The sequence below is a fragment of the Stegostoma tigrinum genome, chromosome 31 (genome assembly GCF_030684315.1).
Source record: "Stegostoma tigrinum isolate sSteTig4 chromosome 31, sSteTig4.hap1, whole genome shotgun sequence".
NCBI lineage: Eukaryota > Metazoa > Chordata > Chondrichthyes > Orectolobiformes > Stegostomatidae > Stegostoma > Stegostoma tigrinum.
The window spans coordinates 10,276,474-10,302,085 of NC_081384.1; the positions used below are offsets into that span (position 1 = coordinate 10,276,474).

General features: G+C 44.1%; 1 protein-coding gene across 9 annotated transcripts in view; it reads right to left on the reverse strand.

Moving 5' to 3' along the window:
• The window catches only part of osbpl7 (oxysterol binding protein-like 7), a 104,030-nt gene that overhangs the window by 36,164 nt on the left and 42,254 nt on the right, over window positions 1-25,612 (reverse strand). For 7 of the 9 annotated variants that reach the window (XM_059638881.1, XM_059638883.1, XM_059638884.1 and 4 more), the window contains 10 exons: window positions 25,005-25,088; window positions 20,952-21,102; window positions 15,632-15,768; window positions 14,838-14,945; window positions 12,088-12,213; window positions 11,757-11,853; window positions 6,200-6,462; window positions 5,743-5,880; window positions 2,191-2,254; window positions 149-257 (listed from right to left, as the gene is read on the reverse strand). In XM_059638881.1, coding sequence (XP_059494864.1) covers window positions 149-257; window positions 2,191-2,254; window positions 5,743-5,880; window positions 6,200-6,462; window positions 11,757-11,853; window positions 12,088-12,213; window positions 14,838-14,945; window positions 15,632-15,768; window positions 20,952-21,102; window positions 25,005-25,088 — 1,277 coding nt within the window. The remainder of the gene's footprint in view (window positions 1-148; window positions 258-2,190; window positions 2,255-5,742; window positions 5,881-6,199; window positions 6,463-11,756; window positions 11,854-12,087; window positions 12,214-14,837; window positions 14,946-15,631; window positions 15,769-20,951; window positions 21,103-25,004; window positions 25,089-25,612) is intronic. The other 2 variants (XM_059638885.1, XM_048560507.2) reach the window with 1 other exon arrangement.

The window sequence follows — 25,612 nt, forward strand, 5'->3', positions numbered from 1 at the left end:
ACATTCCTTGAGGCAATGCATTCCAGATCATAACCACTCTCTGCATACAAAAACATTTCTGGTTTCTGGTTAATTTTCCAATCACTGCCAATTTGTGTCTTCCAATTACTGACCCTTTGGCTTTTAGAAATAGCTTGTCCTCCCTTACCCTGAAACCGCTTCTGAATCAGCTACGTACTTTGGCAGGCTGACATTCACCATTCCAACAGGCACAATCTCCAGGGACTTCCCCCAAAACTTATTCTTCCATCTCACATCTGAAAGCAGAAAGGAAACAAAATCATTTGTTTAACTCATCACCACATTCAGATACAACCCAAAGCTTCTCAGATTACGGATTTAATCTAGATATTCTCTAAATCAATCTGTTCGGACAGATGTTCTTATACACATCTGAAGCAGGTGGGACTTGAACCCAGACCTCCTGGCTCAGAGACACTACAATTGCACCAGAGGTATCCCATGGAATTATTGGCATCAATAAATATCTTGTGAAACTCAGAACACAGAAGGCCAGATAATACCACTGTAATTCATTTGGTCAGCCCCGAATCATGAGCTCAATCTTGGGCAAAAAATCAGTGTTACACTAATTGTGATAAAGTAGATGGTGGATCATGGAACAGAAATGGAGGTCAAAGCAGGAAGAGGGAGAGAGAAAGATTTAAGCCAAAATATCAACAAAAGAAAGGTCCTGCTCAATCATTCAGCTTAACAAGTAACTTCGTACCAGTGGTCTGACCTGGAATACATACATAAGGCATCATTGACCAATCTATTTGTCTTACAGTTGGGGAATTTTTCCCTAATCCAGTTGAAACGTAGCACGAAAGAAATAAAGTTAGTACAGAGACTGCACCGGTTCCCCACTGCTCACTGCTGCCCCACCTCATCCAACATAATTGCAGGAAAAGTCTGTAGCTTCAGAGAGGTTATTGCAGGTGACTCAGGAAAATAGGCATTTTACAATTCATTCAGGTGGTGTGGGTGTTGCTGGCTAGGGGTGGAGGCTGTAGGGTTTGAAGTCACATGTAGGCCAGATGGGTAAGAACAGCAGATCTCCTTTCAAAAAAAGGAGACTTGTGAACCAGATGGGTTTTTACAACAAATCTACAGTGATCACCATTACAGTTGCTTTTAATTCCAGATTTTGATTGTATTCAGATTTTGCCATCGGCCATGGTGAGATTTGAACCCATGACCCTGGATCATTAACCAGGATTACTGGTTCTGGATTACTAGTCCAGTGCCATAACTACACGTCCCTTACAGGGTATGGGCTGCACCTTTGAACAGAAAATATACAGTCAATTCAAAACTGAACTAGGTAAAACTGTCCACTGCTTGTTACCTCCTGGGTCAGGGTTGGACATGACGGAGCAGGAAGTAGACATTAAATTGAACAGTGAACCCTCAACAGTCACAATCCAAGTGGTGACTCATTTATAATTTATATGATATTGAGGAACGGAGAGGTTGAAGGGCCAATGAAAGTACGGGCTATAAATCACCTGATAATCGAATGATAACATGTATCTGTCCAAGACATACTACTGCACAATTATTATTCATTATTTCATATTTGAAGTGTTCTGGGGCACTTGTCTTAAAGGCTTATGCCTGTCCAGCAGAAGAGCAGGTTTGTGCCACATTTACAAGTCTTAGACAAGTACCAGTCCAGAATTAAAGACAGGCCCAGACCGCTCAACTACAATGCCACGTGCAGCCATTAAGTCTATAGCCTGCAGGACAAAACGGAAGAGTGCAGGGGGTAAGTCATTCCATAGCTGAGGATTTGAGAAGAAATAAACTGCAGGAGGCGGCCGCCCCTGGGAATATTCCCATCAGTGACGAGAGCCGTTCTGCAGCTTTGATCAACACACTTTTTCCCCCCTCAGTAAACCTACCCCTATCTCAAGTGAAATAACTTGATCAGTTATACTCAATTTCAGTGTTCTGAATCTCCAGACGTATGCTTTTAACAGACAGCAAAGCTATTTATTTCTGAGCCCCACAGATGCACCAGCAATACACTTGTATATTTCACCACAGTTAGCTCTCCAGCAACACGTAAACAAGTTTCATTGATCTTAAATAGCGACTTGCTTTTTGCCCTTGCAATGTTTTTAGGTTTAACTTCTGTAACTGCCCAGTTAAGTCCGTCACCACCCACTGCCAAAAGAAACTAACCTTGCCAAAAGAGGAAGTTTTCTGATTCAGCATGACAGACAGACACAGGAGGATGGTGGCTTACCTGGAATGAAAAATACAATAAACTGGGACAGACAGCATGATCTGGGTGTCAGCAGACATCACAATTCTTCACCACATGCCCCTGCCTCAATGAACCGTATCTCTGAATCTCAGCTGGCAGTCTTTATGACAGTCTCTCGCCTCAGCATAGATACCTTGAGAGCAAAAGAGCACCCAATTCTATTCTGGGCAGGATTGCAACTCTGTTTGTGCTGAACAGTGACAGTCACTCAGACTCAACCAGGGCGTAACATTCCCCTTGAAAGCAGAGTGTAACTTCCCATATACAGCAACGGCTGACAGCAGTCAGCTGGGTATTAACTGGAAGGAGAGAACCTTCTAAAGCAGGTGAGCAATCTGAAACAGGGAGTCAGTTTTCCACTCCACAGGAGCTGCCTAACCTGCCGAGGGAGTTTCCAGCAGCTGCTGTTCATGTCTTAACACAGCTGTTAAAGTCTCTCAAAGTGTTGTAGAGACTAGGAACATTTCAAATGTAGTGACTGCTATACAAACACACACCATGGCTACTCAGCGGCAACAATTCCCCACAATTAACAACACAGTGCATTACCAGTTATGCTGATGTACCATGCCTTTGAATGAGAACGATATTGCTCTCTCTCATGGGTTTTAAAACATTCACAAACCAGATGTGACCCCGGAAGAATAGGTTCCTGAAAGGCTGCATTTCTAACAATACAACATTACCCCCAGTGCTGTTCAGGAATCTAATCCTCTGGCCCAGAGAGGCGCATGCTACCTGATGCAGTATAAACTGTCACACAAATCGGCAAGGTCAGTAAAGATTGAACATTTACAGTTGGCAGCCTAATATGTGCAGGTGGGCAAATGGCATTTCTTGCCAACCAGAAAGTGATGGGGACCTGGGTGCTTTGCAGGAGCTATATGGAGCCTCGGGTGACATGTAGACTATAACATGGCCAGATGATGAAAACGCAGCATGTTCAAAGTTGCACAACAATAAATTATGAGCCACTGCTGGCCCAAACAAAAAAAAACATTGTGCACCACGTCTGAAGACCTCACAGTACTTTATAGCCAATGAAGTAGCTCTGAATTATTGTCACTGTTCGAAATGTGGAAAGCAGGGCAGCCAATTTGCACACAGCAAATGCGCACAAACTGCAAATGTGATTTGCTTTTCTTAAAAAAAAAGGGTGAAACAGCTCTACATTGTTACAACTGAAGTCAGGCAAATGTTCTGTACTGCAGCTGATTCTAATTCTCAAAACATAGGAAGTAGAAAATGCTGCTGCTCCTGATTGGTATTACTTCCTGAGCAGCACAGTGAGCAAATCCACATCAAAAGCACTGCTGTGATTTAAAAAGGCTGCCTTCTCAATGTCAGAGATGGGGATAAATGCTGGCTTAGCCAGCCATCTAACAAATGAATAAATTATATCAAAACTCCCGTTACTAACTCAAAGAAGTTCATCAATGCCAATAAACACAGCTTTCCAAGCACAGCAAGTGTAGTTACCGCACAAGCCCAGGTACCAAAAACATTAAACAGCTCCCATGAAGTGCATGATCCCACACTGTACAATGTTAAAGACATGATTCGTCTAATGACAACAACAATATCGTACCAAATTGTTCCAAATTAATGGAGAAAATTAAGCTGAGTGGTTGCACCCATTAGGAACTAGCGTTTATTTAAAAGAAAACAATGAAAATAAATTAAAAATTTGACTGAAGTTCATAGTAAAACGACAATGGACAACGTGAAACACCAAATATTTTATCTTTGGACATAACAGATCAAAAATCACACTTCTGCACACTTTTCATCTGTGAAAGCCTTGCTATTTCAAAACATTTGACATCAATATTTCTCCATTAAAAATTCCTATAGTCTAAGCTTTGGTGACGCATATTTGTCAACTTATTGTTAAAAGTCTGATCATTTTCTTTGAATATCTTCAGGATCCAGCGCCCGACAGCTGGAAACAATAGGTTCAATCTAAGGGAGTCTTGGTCTTAGTCTTGAGCTTATTACATTGTTTGGATATGCCAAGAGCAATCACAGTGGGAAGGAGCAGGTATTACTGCGTGCACTGGAGCCAGACAGATTTCAGCAGTCTCTAGTCTGCTGCTGATCAGTGGGTCATCCTCATGGCATAGCAGCCATTGGGAAAAGGGTAAAGGATACGCTGCTCAGCTTGGGAGGAAAGGCAGGCATGGGGAAGGAAAATAAACCAAACAACTCCTACTTGGCTTTGAAATCCTCCCGATGAAAAATCCCAATGCGGGTGTGATCAGCCTTGCATAAAGGTTGTATCATCTTCCAAAGTCAAATTGCTCACGATGGCACACATCCCACCCACTCCCTTCAATGGGGGAGATGGCCCAGTGGTATTTTCTTTGGGCTGTTAATCCAGTGACACGGGTAATGTTCTGGGCACTCGGGTTCGAATCTCACCACAGCAGATAGTGGAATTCAAACTCCACAAAAATTTGGAATTAAGAGTCTGACCAGGACCATGAAACCATTGTCGATTGTCAGAAAAGCCTATCTGGTTCATTAATGCCCTTTACGGAAGGAAGCTGCCATCCTTACCTGGCCTGGACTACACATGGCTCTCAAACCATAGCAGTGTGGTTCACTCTTAACTGCCCTCTTGGCAATTAGGGATGGGCAATAAACACTAGCCTAGACAGTGATGACTTCATCTCTGGAGTGAAGGGGCAGCGCTACATCTCAGCGGTTAGCACTGCTGCCTCACAGTGTCAGGGAGCCGATTCCACCTTCGGGGTGGCTGTCTGTGTGGGGTTTGCACATTCTCCCCATGTCTGCGTGGGTTTCCTCCAGGTGTTCTGATTTCCTCCCATGGTCCGAAGGTGCACAGGTTAGGTGGACTGGCCAGGCTAAATTACCCAGTGTCCAGGGTGGGAATCGTGGGGATGGGGTTAGGGAGTGGGTCGGGGTTGGATGCTCGGAGAGTCGGTGTGACTCAAAAGGGGCCGAGCAGCCTGCATCCACACAGTCGTGATTCAACGAATCTATGATAAATAGCATGTTTGCTCCCCTCACCACTGACACACGCTGGAAGCAGCGTGCTTCATTTCCCAGAAGTACTTAAGCCACTTGGCAAGTCTCCGTTCAACCCTTCAACCTCACACCCAAAAAGGCCGCAGACCGACGGGAAACACTACCGCTGATAAGTTCCACTGACAGCCAAGAAACAACCTGCCTTGGAACCACCTCGCTGTTCCTTCACTGTCATTGGGTCAAAGTCCTCGAACTTCCTCCTCAACTGCACATCTTTCCAAAGGCAATGAGGGAGGGTCAATATACTGGGGCAGCACACAACATCTACTTCAATGAATGAACTTCAAACGAAGAAACGCACACAAAGCAGATGGTCACCCAGCTACAGTGCCTTGAGATTTTAACTGGAGCTGGACCTCATCACCTCAAGGGGGAGGTGAGAAAATTAAGAATGGATCAGTAGAGATAATAAATACCTGTTCTCCAATAAACCGGAAACCCTTATCTTCTCTTATACATTCATACGTTTCACCGAGGACAGGGTTGAATGGCTTGCTCCTCGCTCTGTAATAAGCTGAAGCATAGCCTGACACAGCAAAGGCAGCGATGTAAATCTGCGGGGAAACAACGATGATGACAGTCATTAAACCCATGAGAGCCTGGGAGAGAAAACCCTCAAGATTACCATGAAACCTTGACCATTCCCCATCCGTCCCTCACAGAGGTCAGATTTGCGGTCTGGGCAGCTTAGGCAGTATGGTGACCTCCCGACTGGCTGCAAACCTGGAAATAACTCTCATCCCACGAATGAATGTGTTTTTTTTTTAAAATGGCCACGTCTCTTCTGGGAGTAAGGAGTGGGTTTCTCTCATTTGAAGAAGTACCAGCACTCACTCAGCTAATTAGTATCATGGAACAGGTTGGCCAGCTTACCATACGTTCAAAGGGATCTGATGTCCTGCTAGCTGTGTCCAACAGCTCACTGAATTCAAGCTCCTCACAGAGTCGCTGCAGTGTGTTCAGCGGTTCGTTTAGCTGGACCGGCATGGAGACCTTAGACAAGTCTTTCCCAATGTTGTTCTTCAGGATGTTCCATAGGCTGACGTGGTTCAGATTCGGGCCTGGAGCTGGCAGACACGTCCTGCGCTGTGTCCCATCCACAGACCTGCAGCTTGTAGGGTCTTTTGTTTTATCGTCTTCAACAAGAAACAGTGAGCTTTAATCTGCTTTCTCATGCCTCAGCTTTCAAACTCTCAATTCATTAACAGAGAAAACAAATCAGAAGCTCATAACGTTCAAGGGTTCCCCAATCGGAAATCCTCCATAACAGCTCCTCCCTCCCAGTCACAGTAACATCCCCAGAACTAGAGCTCTGTGCATTCCTCCAGTTCTGGGTCTCTCGCATATCCCCACTGCTTTTGCTCCATGGTTAGTGACCTCAGGCCCTATCGCATTAATTTCATCCCTAAACCTCTCCCTTAAAACGGCTCCTTAAAACCCATCCCTCTGACAGAAATGTTTCAGGACCTGTCCCACAATTACCATATCTGCCAGCGTCAAGTCTAGCTTGAGAAATGCCCTGATGTGGCACCTCGGCATGGCAAAGATTCTGAGGGGACTTGACCATGTTAATGTGGAAAAGATGTTTCCTCTTGTGAGACAGCCTAGAACTGAGGGCCACTGTTTAAAAATAAGGAGGCACCCATTTAAGAAAAAGAGGACTTTTTTTTCCTCCAAGGGTTGAGTGCCTTTGAAATTCCTTCCTCAAAAGGCAGCAAATGCAGAAGTTTTAAAGATTTTTAGCGCAGAGTGGACAGATTTTTGATGCTCACAAGGGGATGAAAGATAATCAGGGTCTGCAGGAACACAGAGTTTGAATTATTACAACGAAACAGAACCTTTGGTCCAACTCGTCCGTGCCAACCAGATATTCTAAATTAAATTAGTCCCATTTGCAGCATTTGGCCTATATCCCCTTAAACCCTTCCTATTCATCTACCTGTCCAGATGTCTTTTAAATGTTGTAATTGTAACGGCCTCCATCATTCCCTCTGGCAGCTCAATCCATTCACGGACCACCCTGTGTTTGAAAATGCTGCCTGTCAGGTCCCTTTTAAATCTTTCCCCTCTCACTTGAAATCTATGCCGTCTAGCTTCAGATTCCACTACTCTCAGGAAAAGACTTTGGCTATTCACTCTATCCATAGTCATTTTTTTTTAAACTAAGTCTCGACAAACGTCACCCCATCAGCCTCCGACACTCCAGGGAAAATAGCCCTAACCTATTCAGCCTCTCGCTGTAGCTCAAACCGTCCGAACCTGGTAACATCCTTGTAAATCTTTTCTGAACCCTTTCAAGTTTCACAACATCCTTCCTATAGCAGGGAGGCCAGAATTGAACGTAGTATTCCATATAGAGGTGAAAATCAGAATTAGTTATGGTCTTATTGAATAGCTAAAGGGAATTGAGAGGCCTTATCTTGTTTGGCTGTGATATGAAATTGCAAGTTGTCGGTGGAAGCTCTCTCTGGTGAGTTGCAGTTTTCTTAGATATTTAGGGAAATAGAATGAGCCAGACTTGGGTGTGTTGGCTTTTCACTTGACTTCATGTTTATCTTATTTATAACCACTCAAAATCAACATGGCAAAAACTCAAGGCCCTGGGTAATTTTCAACCCTCATTCTGTGGGCAACACCCAGTTTCTCATAGATTGGAAATTCATAATTTCCAAAGAATGAAACTGAAATGACAAAACAAAAACTGCATGTAATCAGAGCCACAATTCTAAACTAGAGAGAAGATCTTTAGGAATTCGCATTCCTGGCACAGACTTTCACATTACTGACTTATTAACCTAGAATTATTTCTTCTTTCAAAAAAAATGGGCACCGAAGGATAACTTTAGGGCGAAAAAAATGTCAAATATAGCACCCCTGCTACAGCTGCAAATCAGAAAATAAATTTTGCCAAAAGGTCAAGAGCTTGGACAAAGACGTTGAGTTTTAAAAAGACAGCTGGAGAGAAACACAGCAAATAGGAGCAAGTAGGAGGCCATTCAGCCCTCAAGCCTGCTGTCATTCAACTAGATTGCAGCTGATCTGCTCTCACCATTTTCCAGCACTTTTCTCATATCCTTTGATATATTTACTATCTAGAAATCTCTATCTCTGCCTTGAGATATGCTCCAACAACTGAGCCTACATCTTACTTCATAGTCTCAGGCCGTGCTCCCAGTTCCGGATCTGCCCACTCTCCTGCCTCACACTTCTCATATTTACCTTGTCAATCCCTTTGAGAATATTCTTTAAATGAGATAATCTGTTACTCTTCTAAATTCTGGAGAACATAGGCCCAGTCTTGACAATCTATGCTCAGAATTATCCCTCCGTCCTAGGCATCAGTCTAGAGAACCTGTACCGAATTCCCTCTGTAGCAATGTATCCTTCTTGAGGTAAGGAGATCAACTGTACACAATACTCCAGTTGTGATCTCACCCAAGGCTCAACACAGTTGAAGCTAAAGTTTTTTACGCCTGTATTTATATTCACTTGCAATCATAGCCAATGCACTATTTGCCTTTCCAATTACTCGCTATATCCGCTGTTAACTGTCAAAGACTTACAAACAAGGACACTATGGACCCTGTGCAAAGTGACACTTCCCAATCTCTCAACAAAGAACAGAATGGCAGGAAAATGCAAAAAGTTCATATCTTTCTACCTTACATTTCATCTGCGATGACGTTGCCTGACAGGCTAGCACTTAAAAGCCAGTACATAGATGAAGTCACAGCACTGACGGCGAGGTGAGGGAAGCGGGGTTGTTAAACAAGAGGCCTGAGTTGGAGAAACAGAGTTACGAGGCAGACTGTTGAGCTAATAGATAGCCAGGCTCAACTTGGGCCAGAAATCATCATGGAATCAGTGGGAAGTGAACTGTCAAGCCAGTACCTTCAGCCAACAGAGGGTTGAGGCAGGTGACAGTGAGGCAGAGCCGGGTATATGTTTAAACTCACTTTCTTTTAAAGGGACTTAAACTTGCTTTTCATCCACAAATCAACCATTTGCAGGCACACGACCGGAAAATAGCTTCAGTTTGCACCAAGGATGTAGGGAGCAATCCACAAATTACAGAAGAGTTCAAGTTTGAGAATATCAAATCTCAACATTACCACTAGGGGGCAATGCTCAACAAGGTACAGCTACTTTCCAGCGGAGGAACACATCAGACATGTAAACAATGTGCACACTTACTCTGTGAGGGTCAGAGACGGAACCAAGGTGATGGAATTAGTAAAGGAACAGGCTCTCTTTCCGTACAATGCTAGGCAACCAGCTGGAAATCAGTGAGAAAAACAGAAATTACTGGAAATGCTCAGGTCTGCCAGCACCTGTGGAGAGAAATCAGAATTAATGTATCAGGCCCAGCAAGCCTTCCTCTGAACTGGACCCAAAACATTAACTCTGATTTCTCTCCACAGATGCTGCCACACCTTCACATTCCAGGCACCCAGGCCGGGATTTCCCAAATCCACCTCCCACTTCCCCCTAGGATAAGGGCAGGGCATGCATCAGCTGCCCTAATTTCTTTCATAAGATGAGATGGGACGGTCTCAGTTTCTAACCAGGGTCAACAGCAGAAAACAATGTGCTTTCTCCAGCAAGGCTAGACACCTTGCTCAGGAAACAAATGTTACAAAATGTCAAGAGGACCTATGCCAGGACTGAAAAACTCCGATACCCCACACCTTCATGAGACAATTTTCAGTTTTCTAAAACTCTCGTGCAACGATACTTATCTCAACTCCTCTTATCTTAGCAACGCAGGAGGTTTTAGCTGCTCATTTCTTTCCCCTCCTCAGTTTTACAAGAAGCGTTTTACAGAAAAGCATCAACTTAATTTGCTGCTCTGCCCAGTCTGCTTCAACTTATAGTTTATTTTGCTCCTTTCCAATCCTAGTGTTAAGTCTAGAAAACCTTCTCTATTGCCTTGTGTTCTCTTTAGAGCAGAGAAAGTCAATGGGATTCATCGTAACCATAGGTTTAAGGTGAGAGGGGAAATGATTTAAAAGGGGCCTCAAGGGTAACTTTTTCCACTCAGGGGGTGGTGCATGTATGAAACAAGCTGCCACAGGAAGTGGTGGAACCTGGAACAATGATAAGATTTAAAAGGCAGCTGGATGGGTATATGAATAGGAAGGGTTTACAGAGATACTGGCCAAATGCTGGCAAATGGGACTAGGTAAGGTTCCTATGTCTGGTCAGCATGGACGAGTTGGACTGAAGGGTCTGTTCCTGTGCTGTACATCACTATGACTCTACAAGAAATGCCCACAACTAAGACCATTGATGGGAAGAAAGCATTTTCCACTGGGAAGGGGTCAGTAACCAAAGGACACGGATTTGAGATAAGGGACAGCCTTCTGTAATGCAAGATGATGATTTTGCATTGTGGTGGTCCAGTGGTAAGCATCACCAGATCTGGCTCAGCAACCTCAATCTGGTAAAAGGTGTCTCTGCTGCATAAATGTTGTAAAAGGGAGGGTTGCATGTGCACCACACAGAAGGTATTTATGCAGATAGTCAGCACCCTTCAGATGACATTGACACATCCGTGCACACATCAATGAGTGTATGCCAACGGAATTAGTACATTCCATGGCAATATTGTTGGCACTTCTTCACTAATCATGTCTCAAAGTAGAAAATGAAATAACCTCCCCCCTAATATTTCAACTTCTCACTTTGTTCATGTCATTTTTCCTGCAGGTGCTGGACTGAGAAGTTTGTATCAGCTACAGATCTTCCAGTTCAGACTGGGTTTGGCAGCCTGACTGAAGGCAACATGGGCAAATACTTCTCCCAAGCCCCGACAATTACTGCAATGGCTATGATTTGTGCAGGATCGACTGAGGCTACGAAGATGGAGATCAGAATCCTAAGGACAAATAACGCAGACAGAGAGGTTGGGCTGAGTGAATCAGTAACAAGAGGTCATGGAAGCATTTAAACAAAAAGATGTTTGAAATTCAACAATGGAGGGACAAGTGAAGTCAATCAAGGACAGGCGTGCAGTATTTTGTGCTGGGGAACAAGAGAAAAGGAGAACAAAATAATAGAAAACAAAAGGAAAGAATAGCAGCTTCAGCCTCACATCGAGGCACGTAATTCTGAATGAGTTGAACTAAATGCGGGGCAAGACAGAGTCAAGCAAGCAGAAAACTGAAGTCTTGGGGTAGGGGTGAAGGCGGTATGGGTGAATGTTTTGGAGAGAAGGGGACAGTGGTAACTGCAGAGAATGAGAAGTTTTAAAGGAAGACAGTGTGAAGGCCAAGTTAGAAACAAAATCCAGGAAAGGATTGGGGTCAAGGACATAGCATATCTAGCAGCAGAAAAGAAAGATCTCAGGATATTGTTAATGTGGTTGTATGTAATGACACAAAATGCAAGCTGCAGACAGCTGCTCACGTTACTGATTTAACAAACCAACCGGTCAGTTCCTGAATGGATGCTTCCACAGTGTCTAGATTCTCCTCAGAGTTGCTGTTAGTAATTTCACTGGTAGTGGAGTCATCGTCATCTGACATCTGTAACAAAAGCAAAGTGACTTGGATTTAATGCGCATTTAAAAAGCGAATGGCAATGAACTCATTTTGAGCTTGCTTCTTCCTCACCCCGCTGTCACAGACCCTGGTCAACGTAACCCTGTTTAGACCACACCTACTTCATTCTTGGCAGATGCTACTTCTTGTGCAATCAAAGAACTAGGCTGAAATCTCTTGATCCCTTATGTTACCAAATTAAATCTCCAACTCAGTTACCTCGTTGTCAGAAGAGCACGCTGACAGCAACACATCCTCAGCATCAAAGAACTCAACATGCGACTCAGACAGTGATGCGTTGCTGTCTAAGGACAGCTGTTGAGCCAGCGATCTGTTACAAGGCACCTAAATATAAACATTTTGAAAAAAGAAAAAACATCAGCTTAACACATTCAGAGGCACTCTTAATCCTTACGGTATTTTATAAACAGTTCTCAAGAATCATAGCCTTTCCCACAGCCCTCAATACATTTTTCTTTAAAAAAAATCCATTCATGGGATGTGCGCATCACTGGCCAGGCCAGCATTTATTGCCCAGCCTAATTGCCCAGAGGGCAATTCAGAGTCAACCAGATTGCTGTGGGTCTGGAATCACGTGTAGGCCAGACCAGGTAAGGATGGCAGTTTCATTCCCTAAAGGGCATTAGTGAATCAGATAGATTTTTCTGACAAACAACAATGCTTTCATAGTAATCATTAACAAATTCAAATTTCACCATCTGCTGTGGTAGGATTCATATCCGGGTCCCCGGAGCATCACCTGGGTCCCTGTTAATAGTCCAGTGACAACAGACCGAGACCATCACCTCCCCCGGTCTTGTCAGAGCAACATCAACAAGTTACATGAGGCACTAGAAGAAATTGCAGAGTGGAATTAAGAAGGATGACACCAGAAACGGACAGGCATTGATGGACTGAGGACTAATAGGCTGGGTCTCTTTTCGCTTCAAGAAAGTAAACTGAAGGGTGACCCAACTGAGATATCTAAAATAAGGAAAGATTTTGATCCAGAAAGAATGTTTCCTCTTGTGAGGAGGAGCACAACCAGGAGGTCATCAATATAAAAGATAGTTATCAACAAATCCATCAGGGAAATCAGAAGATAGGTCTTTCTCCAAGTAGTGGAGAGTAAGTGGAACTTGCTACCACAAGGAATTGGTTGTAGAACAGAGTCAAGATACGCATATGGAGCAACTAGACCAAAACAGGAAGCAGGAACAAGGTGGTGATTTTAATGCTTGTGAACCTAAATGAGAAAAGTGGGTGGAAGCTCAGATAGAGTATAAACAAGACCCTGGGCTACCCGGTTCGTTTCTGATCCTCATGTTGTTGCACATCCTTTGAGCAAGTCTTCCAAAGCTAAGATAACATGTTTTTACCACTACTCCAGTTCTGCTGCACAAGATAACAAGCTCAATATTTATTTTTGCTTCAACAGCGTATTCCAGTTTGTACAGAATCATCGAGAACAAAAGCAGCCAATTGTACTTGAGCTGGGTCTGTGGAAGCATTCCAACGCCCATAGTCTCAACAACTTTCCATTTCAAATCAATACCCAACTGCCTTCTGAAGATGACTAAATAACACCTGGGAACGAGGGGAGGATTTTTTTTTAAATGCAGCAAGTTCTGTTGATTTGGCACATGCCAGGATGTGTAAGTACAGATAATTCTAAATAATAACATTCAGAAGAAAGTTGGATGTGCTCTTTGAAATGGAATAAATCTGAAGGGATATGATTAAAGAGCAGGTAAGTTGGAAATGCTGATGATTCTCAGAGCTCCCCAAGCACAGCAAATTGAGTGGCCTCTTCCTGCGCTACGTGGCCCAATCAACTCCTATGCAGAGGGAAATAGGAGAATATCATGGAAACTCCCTATTTTCAGGCAGATATTGCAAGATTCTCAGTCCAGCAACACAAGGGCTCTATGTCAGAATACCCCCTTTGCATGCCAAATACATTGGCACCTTATTTTCAAAACGCATTGTTATTTGACTTAAGCCAAATTGTATTAAACAGGGTAACTTGAGCAAGCATTTCCAAAACACCAGGACATCTAAAAAATCTTACTAACTTCAATTCGATACAGTAAACAATATGAAATCAGCTGAATCTTGATCTGTAGATAAAAGACTGCACCATAACTATCAAAAGCAGCAGCAATTAACAACTTCTTTTGGAAAATGTGTGCTGGACTTGCAAGTAAATTTCCTAGATATCACACAGACTAATCCTTATAACCCAATAGACTGCTTCTCTGCTGGTTATTCACACCTGATGCTGGATATCCACGTATCAGTTGTACCAAGGAGAATCGTGCAGGTCAGTGAATCAGTTAGGAAAGTGAGGAGTGAGAATTCAATCATCAGTTTAAACACAGATTTTTCATTAAACTTGCAGCTCCAGGGGTGCAGCCCTAAGATGGAAATCTCCAATCTCTGTGTAGCGCCTTCCTGTTAATGAAGCCACCTGGTCACAAACTAGCGAATGATGACCAACAACACTGTTTCAATGGCTATACTAGCCTAGAAACCAGCAAGTTTACACAAACAAAAATAAGGACAAATGAATAAAAAGGTCCTTGCCGGTGTGTACATTCCAAACAAGCCTCCTTGCACCTTCTCAATCCAACTCCATCAATATATCCTATTAATAAACTCCCTTTGGGTACCTACCTAGCTGCCTCTTGAAAGCAGCACATGTGGCAGAAAGGAGTGGGATTAATGGGTCAGCACAACATTGTGGGCCGAAGGGCCCGTACTGTGCTGAACTGTTTTATTAACAGGATTAGATGAAAACAGCACCATCGCTAGAGGTGTATGTTGACGATCAATGAACATACCATTGTAAAAATGCTCTAAATCATGCATCCCTATTGATGTAAATGGACCTAGCTGTTTGCCAATGAAATTGATTAGAAACAAACTGAATACAAGATCGAGTGCTCAGTAGGAGGATTCTGGTTTACCTCTTCAGCTTTGACAGGAGTCAGTGGATCAGTCACTACATCTGTAAAGCTGGACAGGCACTGGATTCGGTGCAGACGATTTCGGAGATCAGCATTCTGAGACATGACCTAGAGACATTCCACAGGTTAATCTCACTGAAGTAAATACAGCCTTGCTCAAATAAGATACACCTTGGGTTTGCGGGATAGAGTCAAACTCTAATGCTCATTTCTTCATACACTATTGTCCAGAACTGAACTGCTTCGGTGACTAATCATATTTTTGAAATTTAAAAAAATTTCCAATTAGTCTCAAGAGAGTTTCACTTCAAGACAGAGTTTACAATAGCGTTTTAAATTACCCGAAGCTTATGTTGCAGAGTGGAGTTAGTGCTGGAGGGCTTTCAACCTGTTAGTCAAACTTGCATGGCACAAGTTTCCGAAGAAAACATCAGAAATTGCTGGAAATGCTTCGCAGGGCAGGCAGGCTCTATGGAGCGAGTGACAGGGTTAATGTTTCAGGTTGGAAGATTCATACTCCACCTGAAACATTAAATCCATTTCTCTCTCCATAGATGCTGACAGACATGCCAATTCAGATGCAGATTGAGCAGTAACTTTCAGAAGAGATGAAGTTGGATATGTACCCGAAATGGAGAAATCCGTACAGATGGTAGTCAATGAGGAAGTGAGATGGAAGATTCAGAATCTGCAGGTAATTTGCTTTTATTACAGATAGGAGCATACACGGGTATGCGTAGCATGGTAGTACAGCAGGAAGCTGAGTAAAATGGGCAGAATAAAGATATTCTCACCTCAGATAAGGTGTTCTTTAGGTGTGTAATCTGAATGGTTGGTGCAGTAGTCTCCAGTTCCTTCTCCCGCCAGATCTGCTTCAATTTCTCCCTCTCGATCGCGAGGGTGTTGAAGAGGGACTTCAAACCTGAATGAACTGGAAGAAAAAGGGGAAAAGAAAAGGTGACGCAGTTCACAGGGGCGCTCAGTCTTTTTAAAGCGAGCACATCCTTTTAATTTCTCATTCCTTTCCTCCCCCATGTCACACTCACCAAACAGACTGCACGGTGCAGATGCATAGTGAGGGGTGGGGTCTGGCTATTTCACTGTTGCACTCAATGGTCAAACTGTGTGTGCGTGTGTGTTCAGCATCATATTACAACGGCGACAATTGCGTAAGGCCCTAAGCAGTGTTCAAGACAGCATGACTATCTTCTGTTCTAAGGATTTCCCCCAAGCTGCTCAGTCAAGATGGAGAACTCAATTTAGAGAATGGCTTACAAGGGGAATGCAACAGCAGACGGCAGTATAGTGGTAGCGTCATAAGAGCTCAAGGGCCAGGCTAATCCTCGGAGATTATGGTTCTTGTCCTGCCCACTACAGCTGGTGAGATTGAAATTCTTATGGCCTTTGCTTCACTACATGGTCTGCTGATAGGAGAGACACTGCATTCCATTGCTATTCCTGCCACAAACGGTCAACTCAAACTCAGTGACATAGCCCACACTTTTCAACAGGATAAGAATTAAACCTCATGGGAAAAGTTTAAACCACACATTAAAATAATGCACTGTGAGGCTGGATGAACACAGCAGGCCAAGCAGCATCTCAGGAGCACAAAAGCTGACGTTTCGGGCCTAGACCCTTCATCAGAGAGGGGGATGGGGGGAGGGAACTGGAATAAATAGGGAGAGAGGGGGAGGCGGACCGAAGATGGAGAGCAAAGAAGATAGGTGGAGAGGGTGTAGGTGGGGAGGTAGGGAGGGGATAGGTCAGTCCAGGGAAGACGGACAGGTCAAGGAGGTGGGATGAGGTTAGTAGGTAGCTGGGGGTGCGGCTGGGGGTGGGAGGAAGGGATGGGTGAGAGGAAGAACCGGTTAGGGAGGCAGAGACAGGTTGGACTGGTTTTGGGATGCAGTGGGTGGGGGGGAAGAGCTGGGCTGGTTGTGTGGTGCAGTGGGGGGAGGGGATGAACTGGGCTGGTTTAGGGATGCAGTGGGGGAAGGGGAGATTTTGAAACTGGTGAAGTCCACATTGATACCATATGGCTGCAGGGTTCCCAGGCGGAATATGAGTTGCTGTTCCTGCAACCTTCGGGTGGCATCATTGTGGCAGTGCAGGAGGCCCATGATGGACATGTCATCAAGAGAATGGGAGGGGGAGTGGAAATGGTTTGCGACTGGGAGGTGCAGTTGTTTGTTGCGAACTGAGCGGAGGTGTTCTGCAAAGCGGTCCCCAAGCCTCCGCTTGGTTTCCCCAATGTAGAGAAAGCCGCACCGGGTACAGTGGATGCAGTATACCACATTGGCAGATGCCGGGTGTGGTGGGGTTGGAGGGCAGTGTGGAGCGAACAAGGGAGTCACGGAGAGAGTGGTCTCTCCGGAAAGCAGACAGGGGTGGGGATGGAAAAATGTCTTGGGTGGTGGGGTCGGATTGTAAATGGCGGAAGTGTCGGAGGATAATGCGTTGTATCCGGAGGTTGGTAGGGTGGTGTGTGAGAATGAGGGGGATCCTCTTGGGGCGGTTGTGGCGGGGGCGGGGTGTGAGGGATGTGTCGCGGGAAATGCGGGAGACGCGGTCAAGGGCGTTCTCAATCACCGTGGGGAGGAAGTTGCGGTCCTTAAAGAACTTGGACATCTGGGATGTGCGGGAGTGGAATGTCTTATCGTGGGTTTGCCCCAAGAGGATCCCCCTCGTTCTCACACACCACCCTACCAACCTCCGGATACAACGCATTATCCTCCGACACTTCCGCCATTTACAATCCGACCCCACCACCCAAGACATTTTTCCATCCCCACCCCTGTCTGCTTTCCGGAGAGACCACTCTCTCCGTGACTCCCTTGTTCGCTCCACACTGCCCTCCAACCCCACCACACCCGGCACCTTCCCCTGCAACCGCAGGAAATGCTACACTTGTCCCCACACCTCCTCCCTCACCCCCATCCCAGGCCCCAAGATGACATTCCACATTAAGCAGAGGTTCACCTGCACATCTGCCAATGTGGTATACTGCATCCACTGTACCCGGTGCGGCTTTCTCTACATTGGGGAAACCAAGCGGAGGCTTGGGGACCGCTTTGCAGAACACCTCCGCTCAGTTCGCAACAAACAACTGCACCTCCCAGTCGCAAACCATTTCCACTCCCCCTCCCATTCTCTTGATGACATGTCCATCATGGGCCTCCTGCACTGCCACAATGATGCCACCCGAAGGTTGCAGGAACAGCAACTCATATTCCGCCTGGGAACCCTGCAGCCATATGGTATCAATGTGGACTTCACCAGTTTCAAAATCTCCCCTTCCCCCACTGCATCCCTAAACCAGCCCAGTTCATCCCCTCCCCCCACTGCACCACACAACCAGCCCAGCTCTTCCCCCCCACCCACTGCATCCCAAAACCAGTCCAACCTGTCTCTGCCTCCCTAACCGGTTCTTCCTCTCACCCATCCCTTCCTCCCACCCCCAGCCGCACCCCCAGCTACCTACTAACCTCATCCCACCTCCTTGACCTGTCCGTCTTCCCTGGACTGACCTATCCCCTCCCTACCTCCCCACCTACACCCTCTCCACCTATCTTCTTTGCTCTCCATCTTCGGTCCGCCTCCCCCTCTCTCCCTATTTATTCCAGTTCCCTCCCCCCATCCCCCTCTCTGATGAAGGGTCTAGGCCCGAAACGTCAGCTTTTGTGCTCCTGAGATGCTGCTTGGCCTGCTGTGTTCATCCAGCCTCACATTTTATTATCTTGGAATCTCCAGCATCTGCAGTTCCCATTATCTCTTAAAATAATGCAGTTCTGTTCGCAAAGTCAAATAGAACAGGGAAATGATTTGTGCTTTGCTGTTGTGTCTCCTTTGACTGGCTTTTGGTATTTTTGCCAGTTTCAAAACAATGCTGTTGCTGATTAAAGATTTAAAAGAGAAATCCAAATTCCTCTTTCAAACAATTGAATGTCACAAGATCTCATTCAAAACTGTTGTGTATAAAGGAATTAGACAAAGCAAGCATGATTAACTTTATAATATGCATACAACTTCATTTGTTCTGCACTCTGATTCACTTCTTGCTTGTCCCTCTGACCCCTCCAATAATTCTTCTTTCAGACTTATTCATTTTAGGGCCCACCTTTAAGTATTTCGTCCTGTGGAGAACTGCCTCAGCTCCAACTACTCTGAGGTGAACCTTTCACTTTCTCTCTACTCTGGAGGGGTCAGTTCCTTAATGAAGTTGGTGCTCGATTCTGTTCATACTGCAACTCTAACTTACTGCTATTTACTTGAACCAACTCTCTGAGGTACAAATCAATTTAAACAGCAATGTGAAAAAGAAAACCTATCCCCGCAAACGACTTGATCAATTGAAACCAGACAGCTCCAACCATCTCCATGACGACATAGCCTGCACTGGACTACCCTCAAACTGATCTTATTTGTTATCTCTCATTTGCAATTTCTCCAAATAAAGAAGCCCATTCTTCCACACCTAGCATTCCCCTCAACCCACCAAGTACTTATGTTTCTCTCTTCTATTCTATCTTCTTTACACAGATATGTAAGTTTCTAAACAGTTTTTAAAAAATGCATTCTTACAAACTCTAAAACTGAATGTGTTAATTACCATCACAACAACAACACTCCTAGCTCCCCAGAATTAACTATTATGTCTGAAATATTAACATGGGCCATGAACTCGACATTTGCAGCAACACCCATTTCTCAAGGGGATGTTCATCATTTACTATTACATGGAATTTTCATTTCGTTTCTTAAAGGCAAGATAGCTACACATTTAGGACAGTGTCCTGACTTGGAAAGATATTGCCATGTATTTCCTCGATAGTTGTTGGGTCATTTCCTGGAATTCGCTCCCCAAGGGCATTACAGCACATGGGCTGCAGTGGTTCAAGGCAGCAGCTCACCAACACCTTCTCAAGGGCAACTAGAGACGGGCAATAACCGCTGGCCCAGTCAGTGGCAGCCACATCCCGTAAGTGAATTTAATAAAGGGAAAAATAAAGCACAGAATGCGGAAGAAACTCAAGTTTTTGGGCATCTGTGGAGAAAGTGGGGGGGGGGGGGGGGAGAACGAAAAAAAAACTTGTTTGACAAAGCAGAGTTGCTTTAGCCTGCAAGTGCATTGTGATAACGCCCAGTATGATTGAATGGGCAGTGTTGGTATAACGAGTAAGTGACCAAGAGTAAAGTCAGAACCAGAATTGTGACATCAGGAAGCAAGGCTGTTGAGCCTTGTATATCTATGATGCAAACTGTCATATATTGAAGACTTCAACCAGTTACAACTGCCAGTTGGCATCAACAAGTGTTCCAACAGCCACACTTGGCTGCTAAAAAGACAGTCCTGTGTCCACCCTATTCCTTACTCAACTGAGTTTGCGTTTTGCACCTGTGAAGAGCTATGCTTTGTAACAAAAAGAGCTGTAAGCTCAAACCACCCTCAAGCTTGTTCCACAATTTAGCTGGATCATGGTCCATCTGTACCTCACCTCCATTTACCCACTTTTATTACATCTACCCTTTAATAAAAAATATACCAACGCCAGCCTTGAGCGTTTCAACTGTCTTCCGGGGCAAAGAATTGCAGATAATCTGAGAAGTACAGACAGACCATCCCACAGAGACGTCAGAAAGCATTTTTACACAATGTTTGGGATACGCTTCCAGAAGTAGTGGCGCTGAATCAGTTGTTAATTTTAAAATCGGAGATAGATAATCTTTGTTAATCCAGAGTATTAATGACACAGATCGGTTATGGTCTCAGTGAATGGTTGAGCCAAGCTCAAAAGGGCTGAATGACCTAGTCCTGTTCCTATCTCTTTTTCCACTACTTCGTGTGAACTGGTTCTGCACTTTCCTGTCAATGGTCAAAACGCTGACTTTACAAATACACTACCAAATTCTGGTTGCCTCTAACAAAGCAAATAGTTTATCCGTATCAAAAGCATTCCATTATTTTGATTGCAGAACTTCAATTATCCTTCAACACTTTAAATTGAAGAGAATACTGTATTTCAACCTATTTTCACTGTTTATTAACTTTAATCTCAGCAACAGACTGAGGAATCCTGAGGGCTAAGCAGTACGGCGCTCCCTCAATGTTACCTTTCTGCGATACAGAACAGAAATCCTGCTGTAGCTGAAAATAATCTTCTTTGATGGTCATGGGAACGGAGACACTTTTCCAGTCCAAGCAGTCAGGCAAACTGGGCGTGGAGACATGCAACTTTGCAGAACGCATGACATCAGCGGTGGTCTAGAGTGAAAAAGATTGTTAAAACATAATGTAAACAGCCAGTCATCATTTGGGAAAAATGAAGAAAATCTAACCTGCCAGCCTGGAGAAGAGGCTCACAGACATTAATATTCTTCTCAGGAAATACAGCTGTCCCATGCTGTAATTATGGGCCATGGAATGTACAATGCATGCTTTCCAATGCAGAGGATGGATTTAAAAATAAATTCTTTCCCCCATCACCCCATAATAACAATGTGAATAACATTACAATTGGTTATTAAGTCTGTTGTTTTCTTCATTAAAGATTTCTCTGTTAAACCTGCAAGCATAGTTTCCATCCTCTTGTTAGCATTCATGCCTCATGCTCTGCTTGATAATAGGCACTTACTGCTTTATGAAAATTGCTGGCACATCACACGAAGCAATAGACAACTCTCAATTGCCAACAGCAGTATGCAACAAGTCCAGTCCCAGGCTTCAGTGGCTGTACAAATTTCTATACAAAACATATGGACCTTGACTAGAATCAACAACCTTTTCACAGCTTGGAAATTACTTGTGTTGCTACCTGCTTCCAAGCCCACTCTAATTTTCTCTCCCGAAGATGGTGTCTCTTAGCTACTTGTCTGCCAGAGATTCTCCAGTACCTTTTCCAAGTCACCATTCTTCATGTCACAACCAGGCCAACTGTTGACTTCACCTGATGTACAGGTGAGCGTGCATCCTCAGGAGTCAATGGAAAGCAGTCAGGGCCAGGCATCGTGTCTCATTTCCCCGCATCTCTAATTCAGGAATACTGTGGCAATAAGTTTCTAAATGTTGCAAACCCAGGTTGGCCATCAAGCCTGGCCTTTCGGGTTCGTACAGTTTATGGGAGATGGTGGCAGCATAGCAAAAGTTACCAAAATGAGTAATCCAGAGGTGTAGGTTAATGCTCTGGGAGTAGCGGTTCAAACTTCACCACAGCAGCCAGTGAGACCTGAACTCAAATAATGCAATCTTAAAACAAAAGCTATTGTTTTGTGCTTCACAATCAGCATACCTTTAAGGGACACATTCGTCATATCATCAATGCATCTTGGCACGTGACCCAAGGGTATAAAAGATCTCATACTCCATCTTACCAAGAATCACTTTGAAGCATGTTTGTGACTTGATAATTTAATTTTAGCCCAGACACACGAGTCTCAAGAATATAATGTTTGTATGTAATAGTTAATTGTAATGATTGAAAAATCCAGCAGTCAACACCACGATGTCCACATCCAGTTTCTTATGGTACAGGAGGCAAGATAGAGGACCGATCCATCAGATAAAATACCCTGCTGGAGGCAGGCTTGGTCACGGTGACCACAAGAGTGGCCAATTGTTGTTTAACATTAAACAAAAAAAAAGTCCTTTAGGAAGGACATCTGGTCTATATGTGACTCCTGACCCACAATAATGCAGTTGCTTTTTAACTGCCTCAAAATGGCCAGGCAAGTCACTGCATTCGGGCAATTATGGATAATAAACAAATGCCAATTCTGTCCAGAGCAGCACATTTCCTTCTCTGAAGGACATTAAGCAAATTAGATTTTTCTCTTTACAGCAGTTGATGGTAGTCTCAGCAATAAACCAAACTTTCGACTGCACATTTATTTATTGATTTTACTTTCCACCACCATTCATTACGGTCATTAAACCCACTCCCCGGAGCACGAGGTTGGAATTCTGGATTGGTAGTCCAGTGGCACTGTCCCTATACCACCATCTCCTTCCCCCTAATCCTACATTCTAGCAGTTTAGTTTTCAAAACAGGAATTTTTGCTAACTTTTGTAAGGCAACCTTGAGTCCTCCAACAGTGCTTCACATTCAATGAGTTACTTCTAAAGTCCAGCTGCTCTTATGATGTCGGTAACAAAAAGGGGCCAGTTTTGCCAGAAGCAAGGTTCTGCAAACAGCTGGTTGCCAGATAATCTGTTCAAATGGCATGATTAATGCCAGCAACATCAATAAGAAGAATTTCCCTATTTTCCATCAAAATACCTCCCTAACATAGCTTGTGCACACCTACCCTGAGTAGACTTGGCCTTGCTGTAATACCTCATCAGAAAGATGTCTCCCTCCATCAATGCTGGTCTCCCTCTGTACTGCACTCAAGTGTTAGCGTACATTATGTGCTCAAGTTATGGGGTGGGGGGGGGGGGGGGGGGGCGGTGAGCCTGTAGCTCTGATTTGGAGCTTAAGCATCAGCACTTTGGTCATGTTGGCTGACATCCTGTTGCTGAATTCCTTATTTAAAAAGAAGGTTTCACTAAAGAGTGATTCTACAGGTTTACCCTCATGGGAGTTGCACATTACTGCAATCAGCATAAAGCAGCCATTGAGAGACCACATTCAGATGACCATTCCCCCCTTCAAGATTAAACATGTGGGTTGCAGTCAAGCCAAGAGTCATTGTCCCATATTGTCTGCATAAAAGACTTTTGCATAGTATTTTAATAAAGGCCATTTAAGAAAAGACAAAATAAACAGATTAATTCCAGCAACAGCTGAGAAATCTCAAAAAGGACATGTTCATAATTCTGTTCTTAATAACACACAGGGTGAATTCATGCCTACATTCCTTGGAAACAATGCGATATTCTGAACTTAATTTATTCAAAATGCAATAATACATGAATCAAACAGTTGAGTCAGGATAGATTTACAATGATTTTAAGTTAGGCATTGATGTGAAAAAACCCTTTTCAGCTATCAATTTCAAACGCCCCTTCTGTTTTGAACTGCGTAGTTTTTAAATCGAACCGCACTCAAGATCAATGGCCAAAGAAAACAAGTGAATCTCCCTAATTTTCCTCCTCTTTCTGAAGTCAGAGCTTCAACTGGAATGATTCCAAATACTGAGTGCATATTGGTTCTGGTAACCTCCAGTGTAATGCCGAGGAAGTGCTGATAGTCAAAAGATCCTTCAGATGTGAAGTGCCCTGTAAAGCTCTGGGCCAGTATTTAAAGTTTGTTAGTCCTGATTTGGTGCATAGTCGCACTCATATTCAATTCAAAGCGTTTTCGGTTCAAGTGCCACACGACACTGGAACACAAAACCCACATAAGTGCAACAGTGTGGTACTGAGGGAGTGCTACACTGACAGGAGGTGTTGCCTTTCAAATAAGGCAATAAATTACGGCCTGGATGTACTTTTAAAAACATTAATGCAAAGACCTGGTGGAAGTTTTTGAAGACAGTTAGGGCATCTCTCAACGTCCTGGTCAATATTTAAGCTTGAGTCAAGTCTCGATCCGACTTGGAAAAGATCGAAGAGCCGAGTAACCCGGGCCGATATTCCTCTGGAGGTTAACAGAATGAAACGTGATCTCACTGAAACATAGGCCATTCTGAAGAGGTTTGACAGGTCCAGCAGAAAGGTAATTTCCCCTTGCTGGGGAATTGGGAACATGCAGCGGGATGGAGGGGTGGCAGTAGGTGGGGAGGGGGCGAGTACTGGAAGTACAACCTCAGGGTAAAGAAGGGCATAAGATCACTTTGGGCCAAGATGAGGAGTAATTTCTTCACTGAAAAAGAGAGATTGGACCTCACCAAATATGAGCTTCTACTGATTTGGGGCAAGATTGTTTTCACTTATTCCTCTACTCCCAAGCCCCAGGATCATGAAACTGAAGGATACTGATAACTGAAAATGCTGTGAGAACTAGGGCTCTTATGCTGGGGCAATACAGTGTCCCAATCTCTGGACCAGAAAACCTGGGCTCAAGTCACAGCTGCTCCAGCACAGATTCAGTAATTCTGCATTAACTTAGAGCCTGGAGAGAAAACTGCCACTAAAATGAGGGAACACCAGACTTAAAGTTTAGACGACTTTCTAAACAGAGTGGAATTGTCTTTACTTTGAGTAGAAATGCTAAACAAATATGTTACCTTGGTCTCATCTTTTGCAAAACTTTGGGTGCACCATATTTTGGAGGACCGTTTTTCCTTTTTTGGCTTGTCAGTGAGGAAACCCTGTAGCAATTCAAAAGGCAAAAATACATTTTAAAAAATGGCAAATGCAGCAGATCTACATCAAGTAGAACAACAGCCTTAAATTCAAAAAGACACTCAGTTTGGGAATTCCATTACACACTAACTTTAGGAGCTGCGGCTAAAATTAACAATTTGTGTCCCAAATTAATTTGTAACACGATGTCAGCCATTGCAACTCGTCAGAGAAAAAAAAAACAAGGAGTGGTATCTAACACACCCTATCACAGATGGGATTCCTGGAATATGCTGTCTTCTTAGAAATAAAGAGATAACAAGGTGTAGAGCCGGAAGAACGCAGCAGGCCAAGCAGCAGGGGAGCAGGAAGGCTGGCGTTTTGGGCCTAGACCCTTCTTTTTTTTGAAGGGGCTAGGCCCGAAATGTCAGCCTTCCTGCTCCTGTGATGCTGTGTTCATCCAGCTCTACACCTTGTTATCTCAGATTCTTCAGCATCTGCAGTTCCTGCCATTCTTAGAAATAAAGTTTTTTTTTATTCCCTCCTCCCC